This window comes from Serinus canaria, chromosome 5, assembly GCF_022539315.1.
Source record: "Serinus canaria isolate serCan28SL12 chromosome 5, serCan2020, whole genome shotgun sequence".
NCBI lineage: Eukaryota > Metazoa > Chordata > Aves > Passeriformes > Fringillidae > Serinus > Serinus canaria.
In genome coordinates, this window is record NC_066319.1 from 55,733,880 (window position 1) to 55,754,839 (window position 20,960).

At 45.3% G+C, this 20,960-nt stretch overlaps 1 protein-coding gene across 1 annotated transcript in view; it reads left to right on the forward strand.

Annotated features, from left to right (window-relative positions):
- The first annotated feature begins 11,769 nt into the window (after positions 1-11,769).
- Positions 11,770-20,960, forward strand: part of KCNH5 (potassium voltage-gated channel subfamily H member 5) — a 149,774-nt gene continuing 140,583 nt past the window's right edge. Inside the window, exon 1 of the mRNA XM_050975248.1 lies at positions 11,770-11,842. Within this exon, the coding sequence (XP_050831205.1) occupies positions 11,770-11,842 (73 nt within the window). The remainder of the gene's footprint in view (positions 11,843-20,960) is intronic.

Here is a 20,960-nt window from a genome sequence, read left to right on the forward strand (position 1 = left end):
GGTGGCTGGAGAGGTGATACCCAAATCTTGGCTCCCAGGGTGCAATACCAAAACCTGCACCAGCTGCCTCCTGATCTGCTGGATGAGACCCAGAATGGAATTAAGGGGCAATGGTTTCAAACTGAGAGAGGGCTGGTTTGGAGGAGGTATTAGGAGGAGTTTCTGGACTGTGAGGCTGGTGAGGCCCTGGCACAGGTTGCCCAGAGCAGCTGTGGAAACTCCATCCCTGGAAGTGTTCAAGGCCAGGTTGGATGGGGCTTTGAGCAGCTTGGTCTGGTGGAAGCTGTCCCTGCCCATGGCAGGAGATTTGGAATAGAGAATCTTTAAGGTCCTTTCCAGCCCAAACCATTCTGTGATGCTGTGACACTGACAGTCCCTTCAGCTCTGAACAGCTCCTCCATCAGGGTGCTGGACACCAGCTGTGTCCCCAGGAGGAGGCTGCTGCTGCAGGTCCCCAGCCCTGGCCTCCCTCTCTCTGAGGAACCCTGGAGTTTGTTGCATCACAGGCTCAAACAAGAGGGGTGGCACAAATGGAACAATCTCAGTGGTGGCATTTGCAGGGAAATGTGAGAGGATGGAAATTCCAGCTGTGTGCCTCCAATTCTGATGCTGTTTCCAGGTGAGGACAAGAGGATGATCTTTGCATTTTTCTTTGCTGCATAGGTCTGAGCTGTTTGTTGCTTCCATTACCTTAAAGGTCTTTTCCAGCTGGAATGGCTCTGTGATTCCACACTGAGTGGTTTCTTTCTGAGGGACAAACAGCTCAGCCAGCTCTGGAGGATTGGTCCAGCATCTCCTCTGGGGATGTGTCTGCCAGGTAGGAGGGACAGGGAGTGTTCTGGCAGTGGCTCTTGCTGAAAGGCAGAGGTACAGAGAGGGGCACAGCAGCCTCCTGTCACTCACAGGAGTGGTTCCTGCCTCTGAAGGTGTTGGCTCTTCCTGCTCCTGAGACCAACAGGCAGCAGGAGTCTCTCAGCATCTCCTGCTGTGCAGAGCCAGGTGAGCCACTGTGCTCAACATTCACTCAACAGAAAAAGTGCTGTTGGCCAAAGGAATTTTTGGTAAAAAGCCCTTCACTTAATCTTGTGTATTTTTGTTTAATTGTTCCTAAGAATTCTTTCAAGGAAGGGCAATTCCAAATTTAGGTGAAGTTGACTACAGAATACACACCCAGCTGGAGAGGCTGTTAGTCTTCATTTTGGTGGTCTCCTCAGAAACCAGTGAAATGTGTTGTGGAAAAGCCAAAAACCCCAAGGAACTTTGCCTTTAAACACCTGACCCACAATTAGCATTTTGCCTTTTTCTCCAGGGCACACAGAAGCCCCAGGCTGTGGGACTGCTGGCTGCTTAGCCAGGGGAGCAGGACACTCAGGGGGGACCTGGCTGCTCTCTGCAGCTCCTGCAAGGAGGCTGCAGCCAGGTGGGAGCTGGTCTCTTCTCCCAGGTAACAGGTGGAAATGGCCTCAAGCTGTGCCAGGGGAGGTTTAGATTGGATATTAGGAATGGTTTTGTTGCTGAAGGGGTGTCCAGCAGTGGAACAGGCTGCCCAGGGCAGTGGTGGAGTCACCATCCCTGGAAGGATTTGAGAGGTGTGTAGATGTGGCACTTGGGGACTTGGGTTAGTGGTGGGCTGGGCAGTGCTGGGTTAAAAGCTGGGCTCAGTGACCTTAGAGGTGTTTTTGACCCTAATGATTCTATGGATCCATTATTCTGCAATTTCCACGTGCAGTGATTGAGGACAGGACATTGCAGAGCACTCTGATGGCATGGGCTGCCTCTGTAGGTACAGAAACAATTTATACACCAGAATGTGACTCTGTGCCTGTGAGGGAGGAGAGAAATTAACTCAGGTGAATCTGGAGCATAATCTCTGTGCCCATGCAAAGCCTTAAACGTTGTGTGGGATGCTTTAGTCAGCAGGAGGAGATGAGAGTCCCCGTGGGCACAGGCGAGGGTTTAAGCTGTGTATAACCAACAGGGGGCATTAGGTTTATGCTTATTAAATGTGTATTTCCATTCCTAGCAGAGAAAAATCTCTGAGTAGTTTGATTGAAAACAGCAGGATGTGAATCTTGTACCCTATAAAAGATGCAGGATTCTGTTGTTTGGTTGTTTTTTTTTTTCCCCAGAAGATTTAGTAACTGTATAAATCTGCTTTTCTTTAGGTCTAGCCTGTATCTATTCTGAGACAAAGATAAGTGAGATAGATGTAATTAACAATCAGATGATTTTTGCATGATTTGCAGCTCAAAAAGCACTTGAAAAATAGAAGTGTTTCTGGTACAAATTTGTTTGTATTGATAATTCCCAGTTTTCTAACCAGAAATTAATGAAAGGCTGCAATTATATCTTTCTGATGGAAATGAGATTCAGCAGAGCACAGTCAACTGCTGCCCTTAATTTTGGAGAAATCCTCGCCCTGAATTATTTGATTACTGAATGCAAGGGACTTCAGTGAGGAGCTACAGTGCAAGCACAAATTGTGGCCTTTGGAAATGAAAGTAATATTTATTACAGAGATAATTATTATGGCTACAACCACTCATACTCCTGCACATGGCATTATTCACATACATGCTCCTTTTATATTGATATTTTGTATTCACAGCACTGACTGTAGGAGCAACATTTTCCTCTTCACACATGAAGTGGAAAACTGCAGCCTGCTCTGCACTCCTGCCACACCCCAGCAGCTGGAAAACTTTTTTAGGTGAAGTGATTTCTACAATCTGTAGTTAACTTGAGATGCATTTGGAAACATAGAAATAGATTAAGGAATTAGATGTCAAATAGTTAAGGGATACAGCTGTGACCTGCTTTCATAAAGCAATGTCAAAGCAAATTATTGTCCCAAATGTTCAGATGCTCTGTTTCAATAAGTTGATTTAATTGCCTGCTTTATGTTAAAATGGGTTTTCCATCACCTAAAAACTTCTTCCAAAGTAAAGTAAAAGTCAGGATTTTGAAATAAAGAAATTATCAACCTCTAGCAGTTGCAGACTTTTTTCCTGGGATACTCTCAGCAACTCTTGTTCCCCCACTGTCAGAGAAGAGAAATTCTAATGGATCAGTGGCATACAGTAACTCCTTTTCCCTGAGCCCTCTTTAAAACCCTGCCATTAAAAAGATGAGCTTGGTTCATTTTTACCCAGCAAGAAGTTGTTTGAAGGAAGGGTTGGATCCAATCAATCAGTGGCTTTGCTCTGAGGCACACACCTCATCCAAAGACTTTTTTCCACAGTCCCAATGTGCTGCAGGCAGTTCAAGGTCTGTAGGCTTCAGGCTGGTCACCCACTATAAACAGAAAAATGTGTTTTATCTTACCCTGGTTGTAAACACAAGGGAAGGAACCAGATCACTTAGAAAGATTTTATTTTATTTTATTTTATTTTATTTTATTTTATTTTATTTTATTTTATTTTATTTTATTTTATTTTATTTTATTTTATTTTATTTTATTTTATTTTATTTTATTTTATTTTATTTTATTTTATTTTATTTTATTTTATTTTATTTTATTTTATTTTATTTTATTTTATTTTATTGCTTGGTCAACACCCTGGCACATCCTTCCTTCTCACTGAGCAGAATTTCGTGTCCCCTAATAGTTAACTCAGGCTGAACAGCATTTTAAGCAGGATCCCATCTGCTGGGCCAGTTTGTGCTAGAGAGGAGTGGTGCTACTCTGTGTATCCAACAGAACAGCAAATCAGGGACACCTTTTCCATGCTAATCAATTAGTCACATAAGATGCTCCTGCTTTCCAAAGAAGTGCTGGAGTAGCAGCTGTGTGACTTATTATGAAAGGTCTGTGTGTCAGCAGATTCTGCCTCTATGTTGTGTTTTTCTGCAGAGCCAGCAGCAAATCCTAATAAAACTTAATGTGAGAAAACATTGCCAGTGAGTGATAGGTTGAGATTAACTGCACTAAAAAGAGGTAATTCCATGCTAAGTCTTTTTTAGCTTCTCTGAAAAGTCACTATTATAAACATACCAATTTAAGGGCTTCTTTCTGCTCCCCTGAAAATCAATATGAAAACTCACACTGAATTAATCTAAAAAAGAAAAAACAGCCAGCCAGCTGCTCATCCTACACTTGGGCAGCTACACTTTCTGGCTTTCCAGTAAGACAAGTTCTAACAAGTATGTTTAAACTCAAAATTAGCCCCATGCCAAGCTCTAATGACAATTTCTTAAAAAAAAAATAAAAATTGCAATTGAGGTAAGCTCTGATGCAAGTAATTTCCTTCTCAAAGATAATTTTTATAAGTTAAATTGGAAAAAAAAATACCCAACAACTTGTTCTTAACTGCATCACTGTTATTATAACATCTTCTCCCAAACATATAAAACACTTAGATTGCCTGCATTAGAAGCAAATGTTTTTAACACCTTTTTCTGGTGTTTGGGTTTTTAGGTACCTAAATTCCAGGACATTTAGTGTCACCCACTTATGTCCATCCTTCAGCTGCCAGAAAGTCTGGAGATTTTCCAGTGTACTTGAGGCACAATCCCCAGGCTCTCAGAGGTTCACACAAAATGTGGTGAACACAGTGGACCTGCAGCTCTGGGGAAGGTTTTTTTTTTCTGTAGCTCCTGCTGATTTCAGAAGAGACCCCAAAACCGGCATGATTCTCAGATGGAGAAGGGTCCAGAAGAGGTGTCAGATGTGGGAATAACCTGGACCACCTCTGGGGAGGAAGATGAAGTGTCTCACTTTGCCACAGGCACCCGTGGTCACTGACTGCTCTGTCCTCCTTCCTGCCAGTGCAGCTTCCCAGTGCTACCATCTGAGCAAGGACAAAAATATTCACCAGCCAAAAAAAATGAAAAAAGAGCCATGATGGAAGCTCGAGCCCCAGATCCCTGAGTCATTGGAGCAGGGACTCTCAGCTTGCCCTTTTTTACCAAAGAAAAAGGCTTCACTTTGGAATCCCCCAGAAAGGCTGGGAAGCTGGTCAGAGCACAGCCTATGAAGCAATTCCTGCCTTGGAGTCTGCAGGAAGCCTGAAAACCAGCTCTGATGCAGGAAATGGCTCCATTCTCCAGCAGGGTGCTTGCTCTCCTCTCATCTCCCACATGTGGCCATGGCTCCAAAGAGTGGGGGTTATTTGCTGCTGTTCCTTTCACACTCCCCCCCTTCCCCTGTGTGCTGGGATTGTGACATTTGGGATGCAAGGGGGGATGTCATCCTATTTGGGGCTTCTATCAGACTCAATCCAGGCTATTACCTACTCCTGCCTGAAAAAACATCCCTTCCTGCTACTAGGATAGCATCTATTTCTGAGCTTCCTGCCCCTGTGGTGCCAAGGATTTATTGCTGGTTCAAGTAGTCCAAAGACTCCCCAAAATGTGGAACCCTGGAATCAAGGGCAGGGTTTTTTAACTGTGCTGCAAACTGTCCCCAGGAAGGACCTGTGAGCCTGTGCAGTCCTTGCTTCTGTCATGGATTTCCTCAGAGCACACCTGCAAGGATGATTTTGGGGTAAAAATTCAGGATTAGTCAAAAAGGCCAAGAGAAACAGAATGAGCTTCTGTGACATGTTCTTAGATAGGCACTACTTTAAATGAAAAATGCTTCTTCTAAGACAAACCAGTGGATTGTTTCCAATTCTGAATCTTTTCTGGGATGATTCAGCTGATGGCAAAAATAAGCTGAAGAGTATGATCTTGAAGCACTGTCATCCCATCTTCCCATGATTGTTATTTAATGTATTACCTGTTCAGGGTAAAAATATTTTCCTCTTAAAAAAAAACCAACAAAAACAACAACCCACACAAACTCCCCAAAAAACCCCACCAAAACAAACAAACAAAAAAAACCCCAACCCAAACTAAACCTACCAAACAAACTAAAAACCCAAAAAACTCCCTCCAAACAACAGCAAGAAAAGGGCATGAGTCCATTTCTCTTGGTCCTCTGTAGTTAATAGAGTGATTTATCTCTGTAAACCCTGCCAATAAATTATTGGTTGCTATCAACTTATTTCTCAGGATGAAACCCTAGGAGAGAAAGTTGCCATGGACTCACCAGAGCCCCAGTGATTAATGTGGGTGCTGATATTTGCTGTCCTTATGATGGAAGAATATTTCCTCCCCTTATTCCACAGACATTTTTAACTGCTGAACACCAACCATTTACTTTTCACATCTGGCTCTGGCTGTGATTTACTTGTCCCAAAAGTTGCTTCCTGGGCATCTGCAAGCTGCCCTCCTATGGCACTGGTCATCCTGGGGTTTTAGGTTAAATCAGAGGACTCTTCTCTCCTTTCCAAGCAGGAGTTTGAGATTTCCACCTCTTCTCTCCTGAAAGGTCCTGAAGACATGAAAACTTTCCCTCTTACCACTGTATGCTTCCCTAGCCACAGATGTGCTGCAGCATGTGTCAGGGTTTCCTTCCAGGGTTAGAATTGTGAGCTCTGTAAAATGAGGGATTTCCTTCCTCCCAGGGAGAAAGCACACAGGAGCCTTGGTTTGGGCCTTGCAGCACCTGCCTGATGCTGGGATAATGGACTTTGAAAGGTCAGATGCTCTTCAGTTACTTTAGGTCATTTCAGAAGCTTTAATGGCTCCCTGTGTCTGCACAGCTGGACTCCTGAGAACTGAAGCACAGACCTTGCAGATGAAGGAATATGGAAAACAACATTAATAAAATGAAATGTGTTAAAGGCTCTTTTCCCAAATGTCTGATTCTGGCCAAAGAAAAAGCTGTTGAAAATAAAAATTGGGTTTCTAGGCACTCTATTTCTAGGCAATGGCCATGTAATGGCTGGGTTGCTTCTGCCCTTATGTCTGTGCATTGCAGCACAGTCTTTAGTTACATTCCCCACAATATTTCATGTATGTGTGTATAAATGTATAAACTTCTGACTTGGGTGAAACTTTGGCCAACTTGTGCAAGTTTGGTGTGCCCACTAGAGAAAATGAAAGCTATGAAATAAAAAGGCAAGGGCTACAAAAATGTCATGTTAAAAGCAAGGAAGAGCTGTTACTGTTAAATCTCCAGTTAAACAGGGATCTTCCATGATGCTGTGCAAGTCATTCAAGCCTAGGTTCTCCCATTCTTCCTCTCTTTTTCATGAGCTCATGGGGAATGCAGAGGTTGTGATCTGGAGAAGTGCTTTGCTCTCACAGCTGTAACCAAAGCCTCCAGACCCTGAATGCACAAACTTCTGCTGAACTGGGACTCCTCTGCTGAAGCATCCTGGATGTCTCAAGTTGGGCACTGTGATTTCCCTGACCATTTTGACCTTAATCTCCCTGTGCCCCAGTTTCCTGTCTGATCCTGGTGTGACGAGGTAAAATGCAGAAGATATTCAATGGTGCCTACAAAGCACCAGCAGATTAGTGATGAGCACCACACACACGAAACATTAATCATGCCATACTTGAGCAGAGGTTGGCTGGGGTCCCAGGAAGGTGGCACAGGGCCATGTTGAATGAGAAGTGTAAAAGGGAGAGGCTTAGCCATTATCCATGCACTGAGCCATCCTCAGTCCCTCCCAGGTGCAGGATACACAGGGAAACTTAATTCTTCCTGATTCCTGTGTGCTTGACTCAGCTGAATGCTGTTGCTTGCCTTAAGTTCTGCATTCCTTTGCTTTGCACTGCAAAGGGACTGAGGGACAGGAGATTCATATCCTCCAGGTCTAGCTGTCCAGGCTGAACTTGCCCAACACAACAGAGAATAAAGAATTCGCATGGGTGCCAAATTAGAATCCGGTGAGTACTTTAGGTCTGAGGTTTCATCAATATTTTCCATCAATTTTTATACCCAAAGCAGCGACTTTTGTCAAGTTTTTATTGATTTCCTGTCTGCCAAAGTGCTTTTTCAAATTTGTAATGGGGTAAGAAGCAAAACCCCTCAAAACAGGGAAGGAAAGAAACAGTAACTTTTTATTTTTAGGAAAGGAACAGTAATTTATTTCCTCACCCTCTCTATTTTTTGTCACCTAAGTATTTTTCTGGTATTATCAGCTGCTGCTATAAGCAGAGGTATTTCCTCCTTTTTGAAGGCTACTGTCTGAAGGCAAGGCAGAAATGCAGATCTGATGCCATCCCCTCAGCAACTTCCAGACTCAGATTCCATTTTTCTGGTGAGCAGGATGATGGGCTCAGAGATGCTGCCTTGCTTCCTGCAGATTTCTGACAAACCTCCCCACGGTTCTTGAGTAATGTTTTTGGAGCCAATAAAAAACCCCTGGCCTTATAGTCCTCCCTGCTGAGGAGAAAAAGTTGCAGTATGAGCTCCCCTGTTGTCCCACCCCAGTATCTGACAATGCCTCTTAGCAGAAAAATCTCTTCTGTCACATTCTTTGGTGCAGATTTTTTTTGCCTTTAAGGAGAAAACTTTACCTGCTTTTCCACCATTAAATGTTAAGGATGTTAAAATGAAGGATGTTAAATCTTTCACATGTCTGTCTCTGGCCTTTGTTTCCGCTCGAGCTGTTGTTACAGGAATAGGTGCAGGTCATTGGAAATCAAATATTGCTAATTTGGAGTTCATATGTTCAAATCACATTGTTCATAACAAAAGCCCATGTTCATCCTGATGGTGGCTATAGAATGGGAAGTCTTCTGTGTGCACCTGGGGTAGCAAACAGCTCTGAGCCTTGCCAAGGGTATCCCATGACTCAGCTCTGCCCACAACATTTCTAGCCCTATGAAGGAGAGTCTCATTGGGTCCCCAGGGCTGTCCCAGGGAACCTGACTCACCTTGTTACACACAGCACTGGGAGCAAAGAGATGTGGAGCTGTTCAGCAGCTCGGATGTGCCAATGACTCAGGCTGTTGGATTGGATCAGTGCCTGACCTGTTTATGCTGCTCTGTGTCTCCCTGCTCTCCTAGGAGCCCTGGGAGTGATGATTCTTCAATTCATAAATTCACAGAAGACACATTTAAAGCTCTGTGCTGTGAATAAGAACCAGTTCTGAAATGTTTAATAGTCCCTGAAGTAAACTAACCCTCTCCTGTGGGTTTAGATTCCAGGGGTCAGCTCTTCACCACGTGCAGCTGAACTTCATAGTGTGTGCTGTCTCCACTTGCTGTGGGAGCTCAGGGCTTGCCCACTGCTGGGTGGATTTGGGGTATTGTGCCTTTTGTAGAAATGCCAGAAAAGAGGGAAGTCACCCTGAGCAGGTGCTTCAAATTTCTTCTTCAAATTTCAGAAGAAAAGAAATGGTGAAGCAGAAGAGGCAGGAATCATGATTACTTTTACTCTGGTAGAGCGATGTGTTCATTCCCTTTCCGCCTTTTTTTTCTTTTAGGAAAGGAAAACTCGTTTCTTCCCTTAAAGAAACAAAGTTTGCAAGCCAGGAAGAAAGAAGAACTAGGAATGCTCTGATCATCCATCAGGAATGCTGTTGTTACATTTAGCTTAGACTACTTTTTTTTCTCTTTTAATGTTTTAACAAATAATTAATTCCTTAAAATTGAAACTGTTTTGACTTACTTATTCTGTGGAAAAAAAAAAAGAAAAGGCATTTTGAATCACAGTGGGTTTTCTGCCACACTTGAGAACAGCAGGTTGAGACTGGGGTATTTTTGATGTGGAAAGAAGCTGCCTAGTTGTCTTTTTCCTATTTACACTGACCTCAAACCTTTCTGGCAGTTTCCTGCGTGGTGGTTCGATGCTGTTTCCAAGCACAATTTGAAGATACCCAAAAGAAGACAAGAGTCTCTTTGCAGTTCCCAGTTTGCTTTCTTTGTCAGACTCTGCTTTTCAAGGTTATCTTTAGCCTCGTCCAGCATTCCAGGAAAAGAAAGAAGTGTCCTCTTGGTATAGAAACATCCCACTGCGTCTTGCCATTTCTGTCTGACGCCTGTGACATTTAAAGATATGTTTTTGGAGCTTGCCCCTCTCTATAACCTATTGTTTAATTAGTGCCACTGGAAATACAGCAAGAGAACTTAAACGAGGGATTTGAAGTTGAGGAGATGGAGCAGGGAGGATGGAGTGACTCTTGGGCATGAAAAGTTTAGTGGAAAGAGTGAACAAGAAGGGGTTTGATGAAAAGGGGTGTGGGAGGGCAAGGAGCAAGTCTAGGTTTCAAAATGAGGTTGGGAAATGAGTAGAAAAATTCAGATTGGTTGGGAGGGAGGGAACAGGGGAGCAGAGGTCCCGGCAGCACTGTCCAGACAGATCAGTCTCCCAGTATTTGCCTGTGCACAGCTGGGTTAGGTGAGCTACAGCTCACTTGAAACAAACAAAGGTGTTGCCCTTCACCATCAAAATTCCCCTGTAGCTCGGGGCAGCGCTCAACAGGAACATCTTTTAAACGACACCACTCTAAGGGAAGCCCTGAAATGCCAGACCTGGGAGGAAAACAGGAATGTTTGACAAATCAGGTGTGGTTCACACCTCAAACTTGTTTTCTGTCAGCATTCCCAATTGAGCTGCTCCTGATTTGCATTTGTTTAAATTAAAGGAAACCAGACATTTTCCAGGAACATCAGTAGTGGTACCCAGGAAAGTGCTGCTCCAGCAACAGCTCCTGGTGTGGTAGAGATTTTAAACTTTAAGCAGTGGAGTACAGGTGACCTCAGTGTGCCTCGCTGGACCGAGACTCAAGCACAGGAAGGAGCAGGTGTTGCAAGCAGAGTGAAAAAATAAATAAATTGATTTTTCCACAGTGGAATGATGTCCTCTGGGAGAAGCACTGCTGCTTGTGCCAACCAGGGCAGGAGCGTGCGGCACAGCGGGATGTGCTCTGCAGAACACGCTCCTGCTCTGGACAAACACTGATTTTCCATGGCTTAGTTCCTTCTACGATCCTTTCCTGTCTGCAGCAGCATGCTAAATTAGCAGAGGCAGAAGCAGTAGGTCGAGAAATTCCTTCCAGGATCTTATTGTCCATAGCTTTAAAAAATACTGTCCTAGTCAAGAAAGGGCTGGAGGGAGGAGGGCGGCTGGGTGAGGAACAGGGCAGAGCGCACTCAGGAGCTCGGGTGTGGCGGCTCCCGGCACTGACTCACCTGCTCCTCTGGGGCTCCGGCGCGGCAGAGCCTGGTCCCCGAATACGAGGAGAAAAGAGGATTCCAGCCCCAAATCCGCCTCCTGTTGCCTCGCACGGAGAGGGTGGGGAATCCTTCAAGAAATATCTTGATGCCTTCAGGCAAGGCTAGTGGCATTTAACACGTTACGTTGCGCTTTGCGTTTATCTTTTGCGGGCAAAGCGCGGCCGCCTTCCAGCGTGCCATACAAGCATTCCCGAGTGTTTTCCCTCAAACCCAACCGCTGGGGAAAAGAAAAAACAACCCACAACCCAAAGAACAACCACAAACAAAACAACGTATAGATGCAAAACCAGGGGGTTGGCTGAGTCTCGCTCAGGGCAGAACTTCGCAGGGGACCAGCGACGGGGTGGGGGGGGCGATGCTCGGGGGATGCTCTCGAACTCCGCGCGGTGCCTCCAGCATCCTCCCCATCCCCGGGCGTCCTTCCCCATCCCCTCCCGTCCCCCCCGCATCATCCCCATCCCCTCCCGTCCCCCCCCATCCCCGGGCGTCCCCCGGCCCGGCGGGGCGGGCGCGCAGGCGCAGGGGGGGCGGGCGGTGCGCTGGGAGCGCGGAGCGCGGCGCGGCCCCAGACCGCGCTGCAGCCGCCGCGGGGGCGCCACTACCATGAGCGGCCGCGGCCGCCCCTGCGCGACTCACGGGCACCGGGCGCTGCCGCCGCCGCCGCCGCCGCCGCCGGCCCCCCCCCGCCGCCGCCGCCGCCGCCGCTGCCGCCGCGCACCCCCGGCCCCCGAGCCCGGCGCCGCTGCAGGATGCCGGGGGGCAAGAGAGGGCTGGTGGCACCGCAGAACACCTTCCTGGAGAACATCGTCCGGCGCTCCAGCGGTGAGAGATCCCCCCCGTCATGCATCCATCCGCCCGTCCATCCATCCCTCGGTCCCTCCGGCACCTCGCCCCGGCGTTGCCGCGTTGGCCAAAGCGGTGCCTTCAAGGAACGCGATCCGCCCGTCCCCTCCGGAGCATCCCCTCGCGGTCCTTGCCCTGTCTCCCCGCACTTCTTACATCGCAATCGCTACTGCAAATTCGAACCGACTTCTCTTTTATGAGACAGTAAATTGTCATCCTCTTCGCTCATCGGGTCTTTTTAAAAATAATTTTTCTTGTTCTTTAGTTTTGTAATAATTAGGACTTGCAACTATTTCCATTCAGGGGGCTCAAAGTTTTTTTGCAATTCTATGGCACTTTAAAGTCTGTGGCGAAGGTGCCGGGAAAGCGGGGAGGGAGTGCCTGTGGTTTGGATGATGGCAATCCTGTGGCTGAGCAAATGGGTTAAGAACTGTCTGCACTTGGTCATTTACGGCTCCTCTGTTAGGTGAATGTTTACAGGGCTAGTTCAGGACTGTGGCATCCAGTTATTCCTTGCTGCCGGAGTTAATTTCACCCTTTCTAGTGCAAAGCACTGATCAAGAGCGCTGTACACAGCTCCATTAAAGTTGCGATGTGTTTGCAGCCCACTGTCTCTTTGAGTGTGCTGGTGTAGATGCTGCTTTAGGCAAGTCCTGTGCTAGTTACATTCATTTTTTAATGTAGTTTTTGCGCTGGCACATAACTACTGAGACATAGGAGTGTTTGCACAAATGTAGGAGAGCCTGGCTTTGGGTTTTGCTAAAAGATAACTCCTTGTTCAGCCCAAGTTCAGGGTGATGCTGCCATGGGGAAACACTGCTGTGCCAGTCTACACCTGGGGACGGGAGTGGGAAAGATGAGCAGAGCACAGAGAAGAGTTACTACATTTAGTATTAATCAAGACACCAATGGGTTGTGAAATTATGCTGAAAAATGTTCCTTTCCACCCTTCCCTATTGCACAGTGCTGGATGTACCTCACAGTCACACCAGTGTGGTCTGGTGTGCTGGCTTGGAGTGGATTTTGAAGGCAGGTAGTGAACTGGTGATTCATGGACTTTCCTCATGAGCAGGAGTGGGATGAGGAGTTGGAATTTGTTTTAAAATATTGTGTGTTAAAATGCCAGCTTTGTATTAAGCTGTTTTTGGGGGTCTTCCTCCCTGTTGTGTTGCCTCTGTCAGTTCTGTGGTCAGCAGCTGACTCCCTGTCAAGCCCTGTAGCTGCCCGATCTCCAAGAGCTGCTTTCCCACAATAGTGTATTTATTTCCCAGAATATTAAATGCAGGCTTAATTAATAGGCATTTATATAGCACTTTCCCTCTGACAATTTCAAAGTGTTGGGTGGAATTTAATTACACTTCACAGCTCCTTGTGGAAGAGGACATACAGAGGTGTTCTCAACCTGTTCATCAAATTATGGCGTGAATGGGGGCTTGGGGTATCACGGCTGATTTCCCTAGGTCATGCAGCATGTCAGTGGCAGGGCTGGGAGCATGGTTTGGGAATGCCATGGTTTTGTATTGTGCTCTAATTAAATCCCTCATCCTCCCTGGTGAAAGCTCAGAAAGCTTTGAGACATCAAAAATTGGAAAAACTCAGAAGGCTTTTGAACATTATACTTTAAAAGCATGTATCCCCTCCAGTTTTTACCCTGGTTTAATTTAGGAGCATAAATCATGCTGATCTGGTCATTCATTCTGCTTTTGCTGTGCCACTGATGATGTCTAAGCATGGTGGTCGCTGGAGAGGTAAATCTTCCCTGTTGGACACAAAGAGGAAAGGAGATTGAGAATTTGTATTTAACTCATGTAAGTTGTCAGTGCTGTGAGCTGAAACATGATTTAGTTCTTATTTTTGTCATCCAGGACATAGCCTTATTTGTCCTTGATAGAAATAGTAATTTTCATTGGATTCAGTACTGTTTAATCCAAACTTAATAGTTTACAGTGGAGCAAATCTGGTTCAAGCATCTCCTGCCAGTGCTTGGAAGAAGACAAGGATTTGGTCTGCTGGGCTTGTTTTTAGACTTGGATTCACCAAGTTCCAAGGAAGAAGACAAGGATTTGGTCTGCTGGGCTTGTTTTTAGACTTGGATTCACCAAGTTCCAAGGGATTTTTCACTGACAGTTTGAGGAATGGGATGAAGGAAAGACTGATGATTGTTTTTTAAAATACATCTTCAGCATTCCCCCCAAAAGCCTTTCTGTCACCGTTCCTGGTTCAGGAACATTCTCCTTTGAGATTTGTCACATTTATGCAATCCCATTGCACTTCTTGATCATAAATCTTTTCTTAACAACCAAGAGAAGGTTTGTAGGTACAGATAATAACTTCTATTAGGCTACGGGTACTGGTGAAAAAAATCAGGCAGGTATTTCAGCAGATAGGCTCTTGTTCAGGTGAAATAGAAGCAATGGCTTCAAAATGAAGTGTTGATGGAGATAAATTACTCAGAGTTACCAGAGATGGATCCTAATAACAAAATTTATAGACAAAATTGTAATAATTTTAAAATGTGAAAAGTCAGGACTGGGTGTAGCGGGAACACAGTGTGCAGGCTTGGTCTGGTGTCTAGCCTGGTGTTAAAAGCAATCATATATTAAATTTTCAGCATTATTTGGGCACTTTCTCTTTAGGAATGTTGTTTTTTACCTCATCTTTGGCTGCTCATCAGGTTAAAATTGTGGGAGAAGCCCTCGCAGTGTGCAGCCATGAGCAAGGGACCAAGGGGCTGAGCAGAAAGAAACGGGGTGGCTGTGACCAGGGTGGCCATGAAACCCTGACCATGGCTCTTTGCCCTCTGTGTTGGGGAGTGGGAGAGCTGGGCTGCCTGCTGGATGCCCTGCTGGATGCCCCTCTCCATGCCAGGGTGTTTGGGAAGGATGGAGCTGCTGTCAGAGCGATGGAGAAGTCCCACTGTGTTCCCCTGGGGGAACAACATCTCCTTTGGGGACAACTTTACCCCTTGGAGCTTGTGAAGTGTTTTAGGTCAGCGTTAAAGGTTGGTGTTTGGGCAGCATCACAGGCTGCAGGTCCTTCCCAAAGCATGGGGTGGTGCATGGCAGCCTCTGCTGTGCAGGGTCTTTGCCCTCACCACAGCTGAGCTCCACTTAGGGAGAGCCAAAGCCCATGGGGAGAGTGGGCTCTGTCCTTAGGGCTGCTGTGCCTGGTGAAAGGGACAAGCAGACCTGTCTTCAGGGTAATCTCAGTGCACTCCCTGCAATCTTTTTTCTTTTTTTTCCCTTTCTTCTTTTAAAGCACAGTGAAAATACACTGAGGCTTATCTGAGGCTCACAAAGATTGATATGATCTCACCACAGCCTTGGCTGTGCCCTAGATCTTAAGAGCACCAGGTGTTTTCTGAGCTGAAAGGTGTTTTGTGAGAGCACTGGGCTAAATCACATTAAGGTGGCTGCCTTTTACTGCCATTAGGATTTGGGATGTTTAATAAGGACCATGCTAAGGGCAATGTTCTCTCCCATGATGTTCTCAGCAGGCTGTGCCCGTTATTACTGATATTGTTGTTCACTTCTTCAGTGCATTCAGAGCTCTGAGTGATACTGACCTGTGCTCAGCACTGTGGAAGTGCAGAGGGTACAGAATTGGGCAGCTCTCTAGATCAGGGCTGGGATTTATGGACCTGTCCCATGGGCAGAGTCATCCAGTGAGTTGAGCCATGCAAGTTTTTGTGCCTTCACAAATTCCACCAGCAGAAAAATTAAGTATATGTTAATGGCATAATTTGCTTTTATGTTAGAGCATGAATTTGTGGAAAGGGTGAGTCTGGGACTTGGCAGCAATCTGCAATAAAGATTGCTAACAGTTTGGAAAAGGGGATGAATTTAGTGAAAAACTGTATATAATCTTCTCTATATGATAAGAGTCATCATTATTGGATATTGGTTCTGTTGCAATAACTCTTAGAAGCTTCCTCATGAAAGTGGGTCTTTCACAAATGCATTTTGACACTGGGATGAAATCTTAGCTCTCTAAGGCTTACATGGGAATTTCAGCATGACTTTTAATGAAGCTAGCATTTTATTCCTGACCTTTTTCAGCTTTATGCTATGATCCTGAAAAGCAATTCCTTCACACAGATCTTTATGCCCTGCTGGGTCCCTGTGACTGGTGGGTGGAAGAATCAGCCCTGTTCATAGGGGATTTTTGTCAAGGCAGGTTACCTGGACAGGAGGGGGAAACAACTGTCACATCTGTAGCAGTTAGACTCATTTTAATTTTTATTCCACAGGTATTACAGTTTAAATAAGTGCCTCTTGTCTCTTCTGTTCTTCCTAGCTGTGTAGGGTTCCTGTCTTCCAGGCAGGGATGTGGGATGTGATGCATGTGGGCTTCTCTCCCCTGTATTAAAACAAGCTGCATTTTCATCTGGCACCAATTAAATCCCACATGCTGCACAGAGGAAGTTCTTTAAAGCAAAGTACCTCAAGTTTAGTGGATGTCTCTCACTTGGGATCCTCTGAGAAAAATGCAGAGCTCAGCAGTTCCTTAAATCCCTGCATAAAAGCAGGATGGACCGTGGGGTGAAAGTTCCCATCCTCCAGTTCAGCTCAGAAGTTGAAGAAGGGATTACCAAGGTGCTCATGTCATGGGGGTTTTCTTTGGCACTCGAAGGCACAGGGTTCCTTCTGCAGTTTCTGTGGCTGCAGGGAGCTTGCTGACACATAAATCAATGCAAAGTGGATTTTTACACTGCCAAGCCTTCCTAGATGACATGTGTGAGGGGTTTGCAGTTGCAGACACCCTGTTTTCCTTGCTTCTCAAGTGGGCTTGCTGAGCACAGACAGATTAAGCATCTCTGTTTGCTGCTGCTGAAATTGGGGGAGTTCTGCATGGTGTAAAGTGTTTATTTTTACTTTTAAAAAATAGTTATGGAAGCTCTGTGCCTTTTATTAATTTAGAAACTTAAAGAATGCCAGGTTGTTAGTGAAAGGAAAAGCTGGATTTTCTTGAGATATGATCAGCTGCTTTGTGGTCTTATTTCTAATTGTGCCTCTGCTTCCCTTCCCTTCCCTTCCCTTCCCTTCCCTTCCCTTCCCTTCCCTTCCCTTCCCTTCCCTTCCCTTCCCTTCCCTTCCCTTCCCTTCCCGTCCCTTCCCTTCCCTTCCCTTCCCTTCCCTTCCCTTCCCTTCCTTCCCTTCCCTTCCCGTCCCTTCCCTGCCCTTCCCTTCCCTTCCCTTCCCTTCCCTTCCCTTCCCTTCCCTTCCCTTCCCTTCCCTTCCCTTCCCTTCCCTTCCCTTCCCTTCCCTTCCCTTCCCTTCCCTTCCTTCCCTTCCCTTCCCTTCCCTTCCCTTCCTTCCCTTCCCTTCCCTTCCCTTCCCTTCCCTTCCCTTCCCTTCCCTTCCCTTCCCTTCCCTTCCCTTCCCTTCCCTTCCCTTCCCTTTCTTTCCTTTCCCTTCCCTTTCTTTCCCTTTTTTTTTTAATGTTTTTCTTATTTTTGTAATTTTTTTTTCTTATTTTTGAAATTTTTTTCTTATTTTTCTTTCTTATCTTTTTTTCTGTACTTTGGGAGAGGTTTCCATCCTCTCTTTTTGGGAGAAGTTTGAGCTGCTGAGCACTTGCCACAAGAGGTCACTACAAGAGTTGTTGCATTCCCAGGTTAATGTTGAAACCTGAGAGAAGGAAAATAAGTAAATTAATTTTCTTTTTTTTTTTTTAAGGAAGCATTCAGGTTCGCTTGTTGCAGTTGGAAGGAGTTTGCAGCCAAGGAATAATCTCAGGAAGTGGAAATACATTTAATTAGCCTGTTTTACAGGGTGCTGTCTGGTGGTGAACTGGGATTTTAAGTTATTCTCTTGGATAGCTGAAGGAAATAGGATTTTCTGATTTGATAACATTAAATAATAGAAGATTTTGGAGTTGGTACTCTAATAATCTGCTTTTCAGATAAAAAAAAAGGCAATACTTGTTTAATCAGCACACTCAGGGGACTGGCTATTGGAACTGCTAAGCCCTGGCTATCCCAAGAGCCCAGGGCCTGACTCCCCAGCCAGGAGGGGTTCTGGGATCAGTGCTGTGGAAAGCTTTGCTCCAGCCCCTGGCACACAGAGGAGACACAGGGGGTGATTTTCTACCCAAACAGGTATTTTTTTCTTTGACAAGCAGCCAGGCTCTGTGGAACTGCAGCCAGGACTTGCTCTGGGCTCAGTGTTTGCAAGAAGAGCTCTGTGTCTGAAGAGCTCTTGCTACCACACTTTTCTCCTCTGGGAATGTGAAGGCATCACTTCCATTTGTATAAAGCTGGAAGTCTGGATTCTGCTTCTCCCTGAGGGTGCCTGTGTGCCTTGAATGAGAACTACAGCGTGCTCCAGTTTGAATTTAGTCCCAGTACATCTGTGTTGTGTTCTGCATCATTTTAATAGAGAGCAAATTCAGCAGTGGCATTGAGATGGTAACTGGGATAGGTGAGGGTTAGTTTAATTCTAGGATAAATGGATGCATGGGGGAGAAAGTATGGCCAGAATTGTATGAAATGTCATTTTTCAGGTAATTCCTAGAGATGCTCTCATGTCCTTACTGCCTCAGGCTCTTCCTGGGGTCAGTGATGTGCCACACTAAAGGCAGGGGCTGTTTGTGGCCTTCCACATTCCAAATGACTGCAGTTAATTTTCTGACTTTCAAGGAGGTGAATTTCAGGCAGGCTCTAATTTTTCTTCTTGAGCTCACTTGCTAAATTGCTGAAAGCTGCTGTGTTCCCAGCTGAGTGGCTTACATGTGGATTTAATATTTCAGCCAGGGCTGGATTATTCATCTTCTGTTTTATTTGAGGAGCACATTTTTGAGGCAGGAAAGGGATAATTTCAGCACAGTCAGTGTGATCACACCTTGCTCTGGGTTTAGCCCTCTGCATCTTCATAATGTGAGTATTAAATAAAGACAACACTGGCACAGAAAAGTGATGTAAAGAGTCAGTCCTTGGAGAGTTTTTTTTTTTATTTTCAGGCAAGCAACACTTAATGTCCTGGGTAAATTGGATGACACTGATGTTTTGCATGCTTTAAAGACACTGGGGAAATTATAGCTTTGTTAGAAAACAGCACTGTGGTTTCACAGACAGGAGTACAAAGTGCTGGTGGAGGTTGTGCTTCAAGAGCAGAGGTTTGTCTGCAGCCAGCCCCAGAGCTGGAGGGATGTTGGTGCCAGTTGAGGCAGATTTCAGAGGGCTGTGCCCTCCAAGAGGGCTTAGGGTCTTCTTCTGTATTCCATGGGGATGCAGCACATCCTGAGCACATGGCTGGAATCAGCAGACAACACTGGGGATTGTCAGGGCCAGGACTCGCTCAGAAAAGCAAAGAAAATTCAAAAGAGACCTTTTTTATTACACCCCTCCTGAGTACACCCTTTCCAAGGTGCTCTAAACGAGTCTGCAGCAATTTGCTGACCCTGGGTAGATTTGAGGAGAATCAACTGATAGCAGTTGAAGTGGTTTGGGGCTTTTATATTAGCAAAAAAGGGGAAATTCCAGATATTTCCTGGCCCCCATGAGGTCTGAGCTGCCTTTGCTGTACAGTGGAAGGGTGGCAGTTCTGAAGGACAGCTCTGTGTAAAGTTGACAGAGGTAGGAATTTGTTCCTAGATGAAAACGCTGCTGCTTTTTGTTATTATATTCATTATTGTTGTTTGTGTTCTGCTACTACTTTATTTTATTTAGAACATCTTTTCAGTGGTGGCCTTTCTAAAAAAGATCAGTTGCCAGTTTCCTTGAGAAGAAGGGGAATTCTCAAAAATGGTGATTTAAACAATTTTGGTTGCAAGTGGTACCCAAGCATTCTTGAGAAAAGATGACTAGAGACAACGTTTCTCACTTGGTTAAGCATATCTCCTGGAATGATTTAGCTGTTCTTGCTTTGCTGTCATTACATAACATGAATTTTACACTGCTTTAGGCATTCTGTTAGTTAAAAAAATTGCTCACACACTGTGGTCTTTTTATTTTGTTTTAATAACAAACACAAGGCTCAGCACCGTGTTGAGTGCCAGCTACTGCAAGACAGAGTAAGATTAAAAGCTTGCTGCTCTACAGCATAGGCTGCCTTTATACAAAAGAGCCTTTTTTACAAAATAGAAGCATAGCAACAACAAATGCAGTGCCTTGTGAAAAATTGTTTTCCTCAGTTGTGTTTTCCAACGTGAAGTTTTGCTGACTGCATGCCTCTAATACCCTGTTTCCTTGCCATCAGCATTAAACCTTGCAAATGGGAGAGTTATGTTAGTTAATAAAAAGCCTGCTGCCTTCCTGAGAGGAATCTGGCAACTCTGAGATAGACGAGTCTGCTGGCAGACCCTGCTTTCCTTACAGACAGACAGACAGACAGACAGACAGACACTGGTGTTCAGAGGTGTCCAGTCAAGGAGCATGCACAACCTCCAGAGCTGTGATTTGGGTTCCCTACTGTGCATCAGAAAGGGGAACGGGTGGAGAAGATGGTTGGTGGAGGCAATGACATCCAGAGAAGCTTAGAAATAATAAAAATTGACCTTTTATCTGTAAGGAAATGGAGAGTGGACACACACTTTCAGTGCATTGGAGAAATCCAAGAAGGATGAACAATCACCAGAGATTTTGGGATTGTCATCGTGTGAGTTTTGAAGTTAGCTGCATGGAAGTGTTTTCAGAGTACAAGGTATCACACCATGGTCATCTGGATCCCAGTTTCTTGGGGTTTCTCCACATGTTGGATCAGACCAGAGCCTGTCAGAGTTACTGTCCTGCTTTCAGCAGTCACCAGTGTCTTGCTGACCTGTGGGGAAGTCCCCAGCTTCTACAGAAAAATACTTGTGAGATTGGGAGCTTCACAGAGAGAGATTTTTCTTTCTGGGCACAGCAGGGATATTGCACAAGTTTTGGTTTACAGCACCTTACAGATGACATCAACTGTACTTGTGCCCTGCCATTCATAACTTTGGCTGTCCTTGGCAATCCCTGTTGTGATCTTTCCATGAGGATGTGACATAATTAAAGTAAATTCCTGTGTTCTGGTGTAGGTGTAGTGGCTGGATTCAGTGGTGCCCAGTTATAAGTGACTAAACTCTCTTAAGAAACACTTATTATTGAGAATACCTCCAACAGAACATCTTC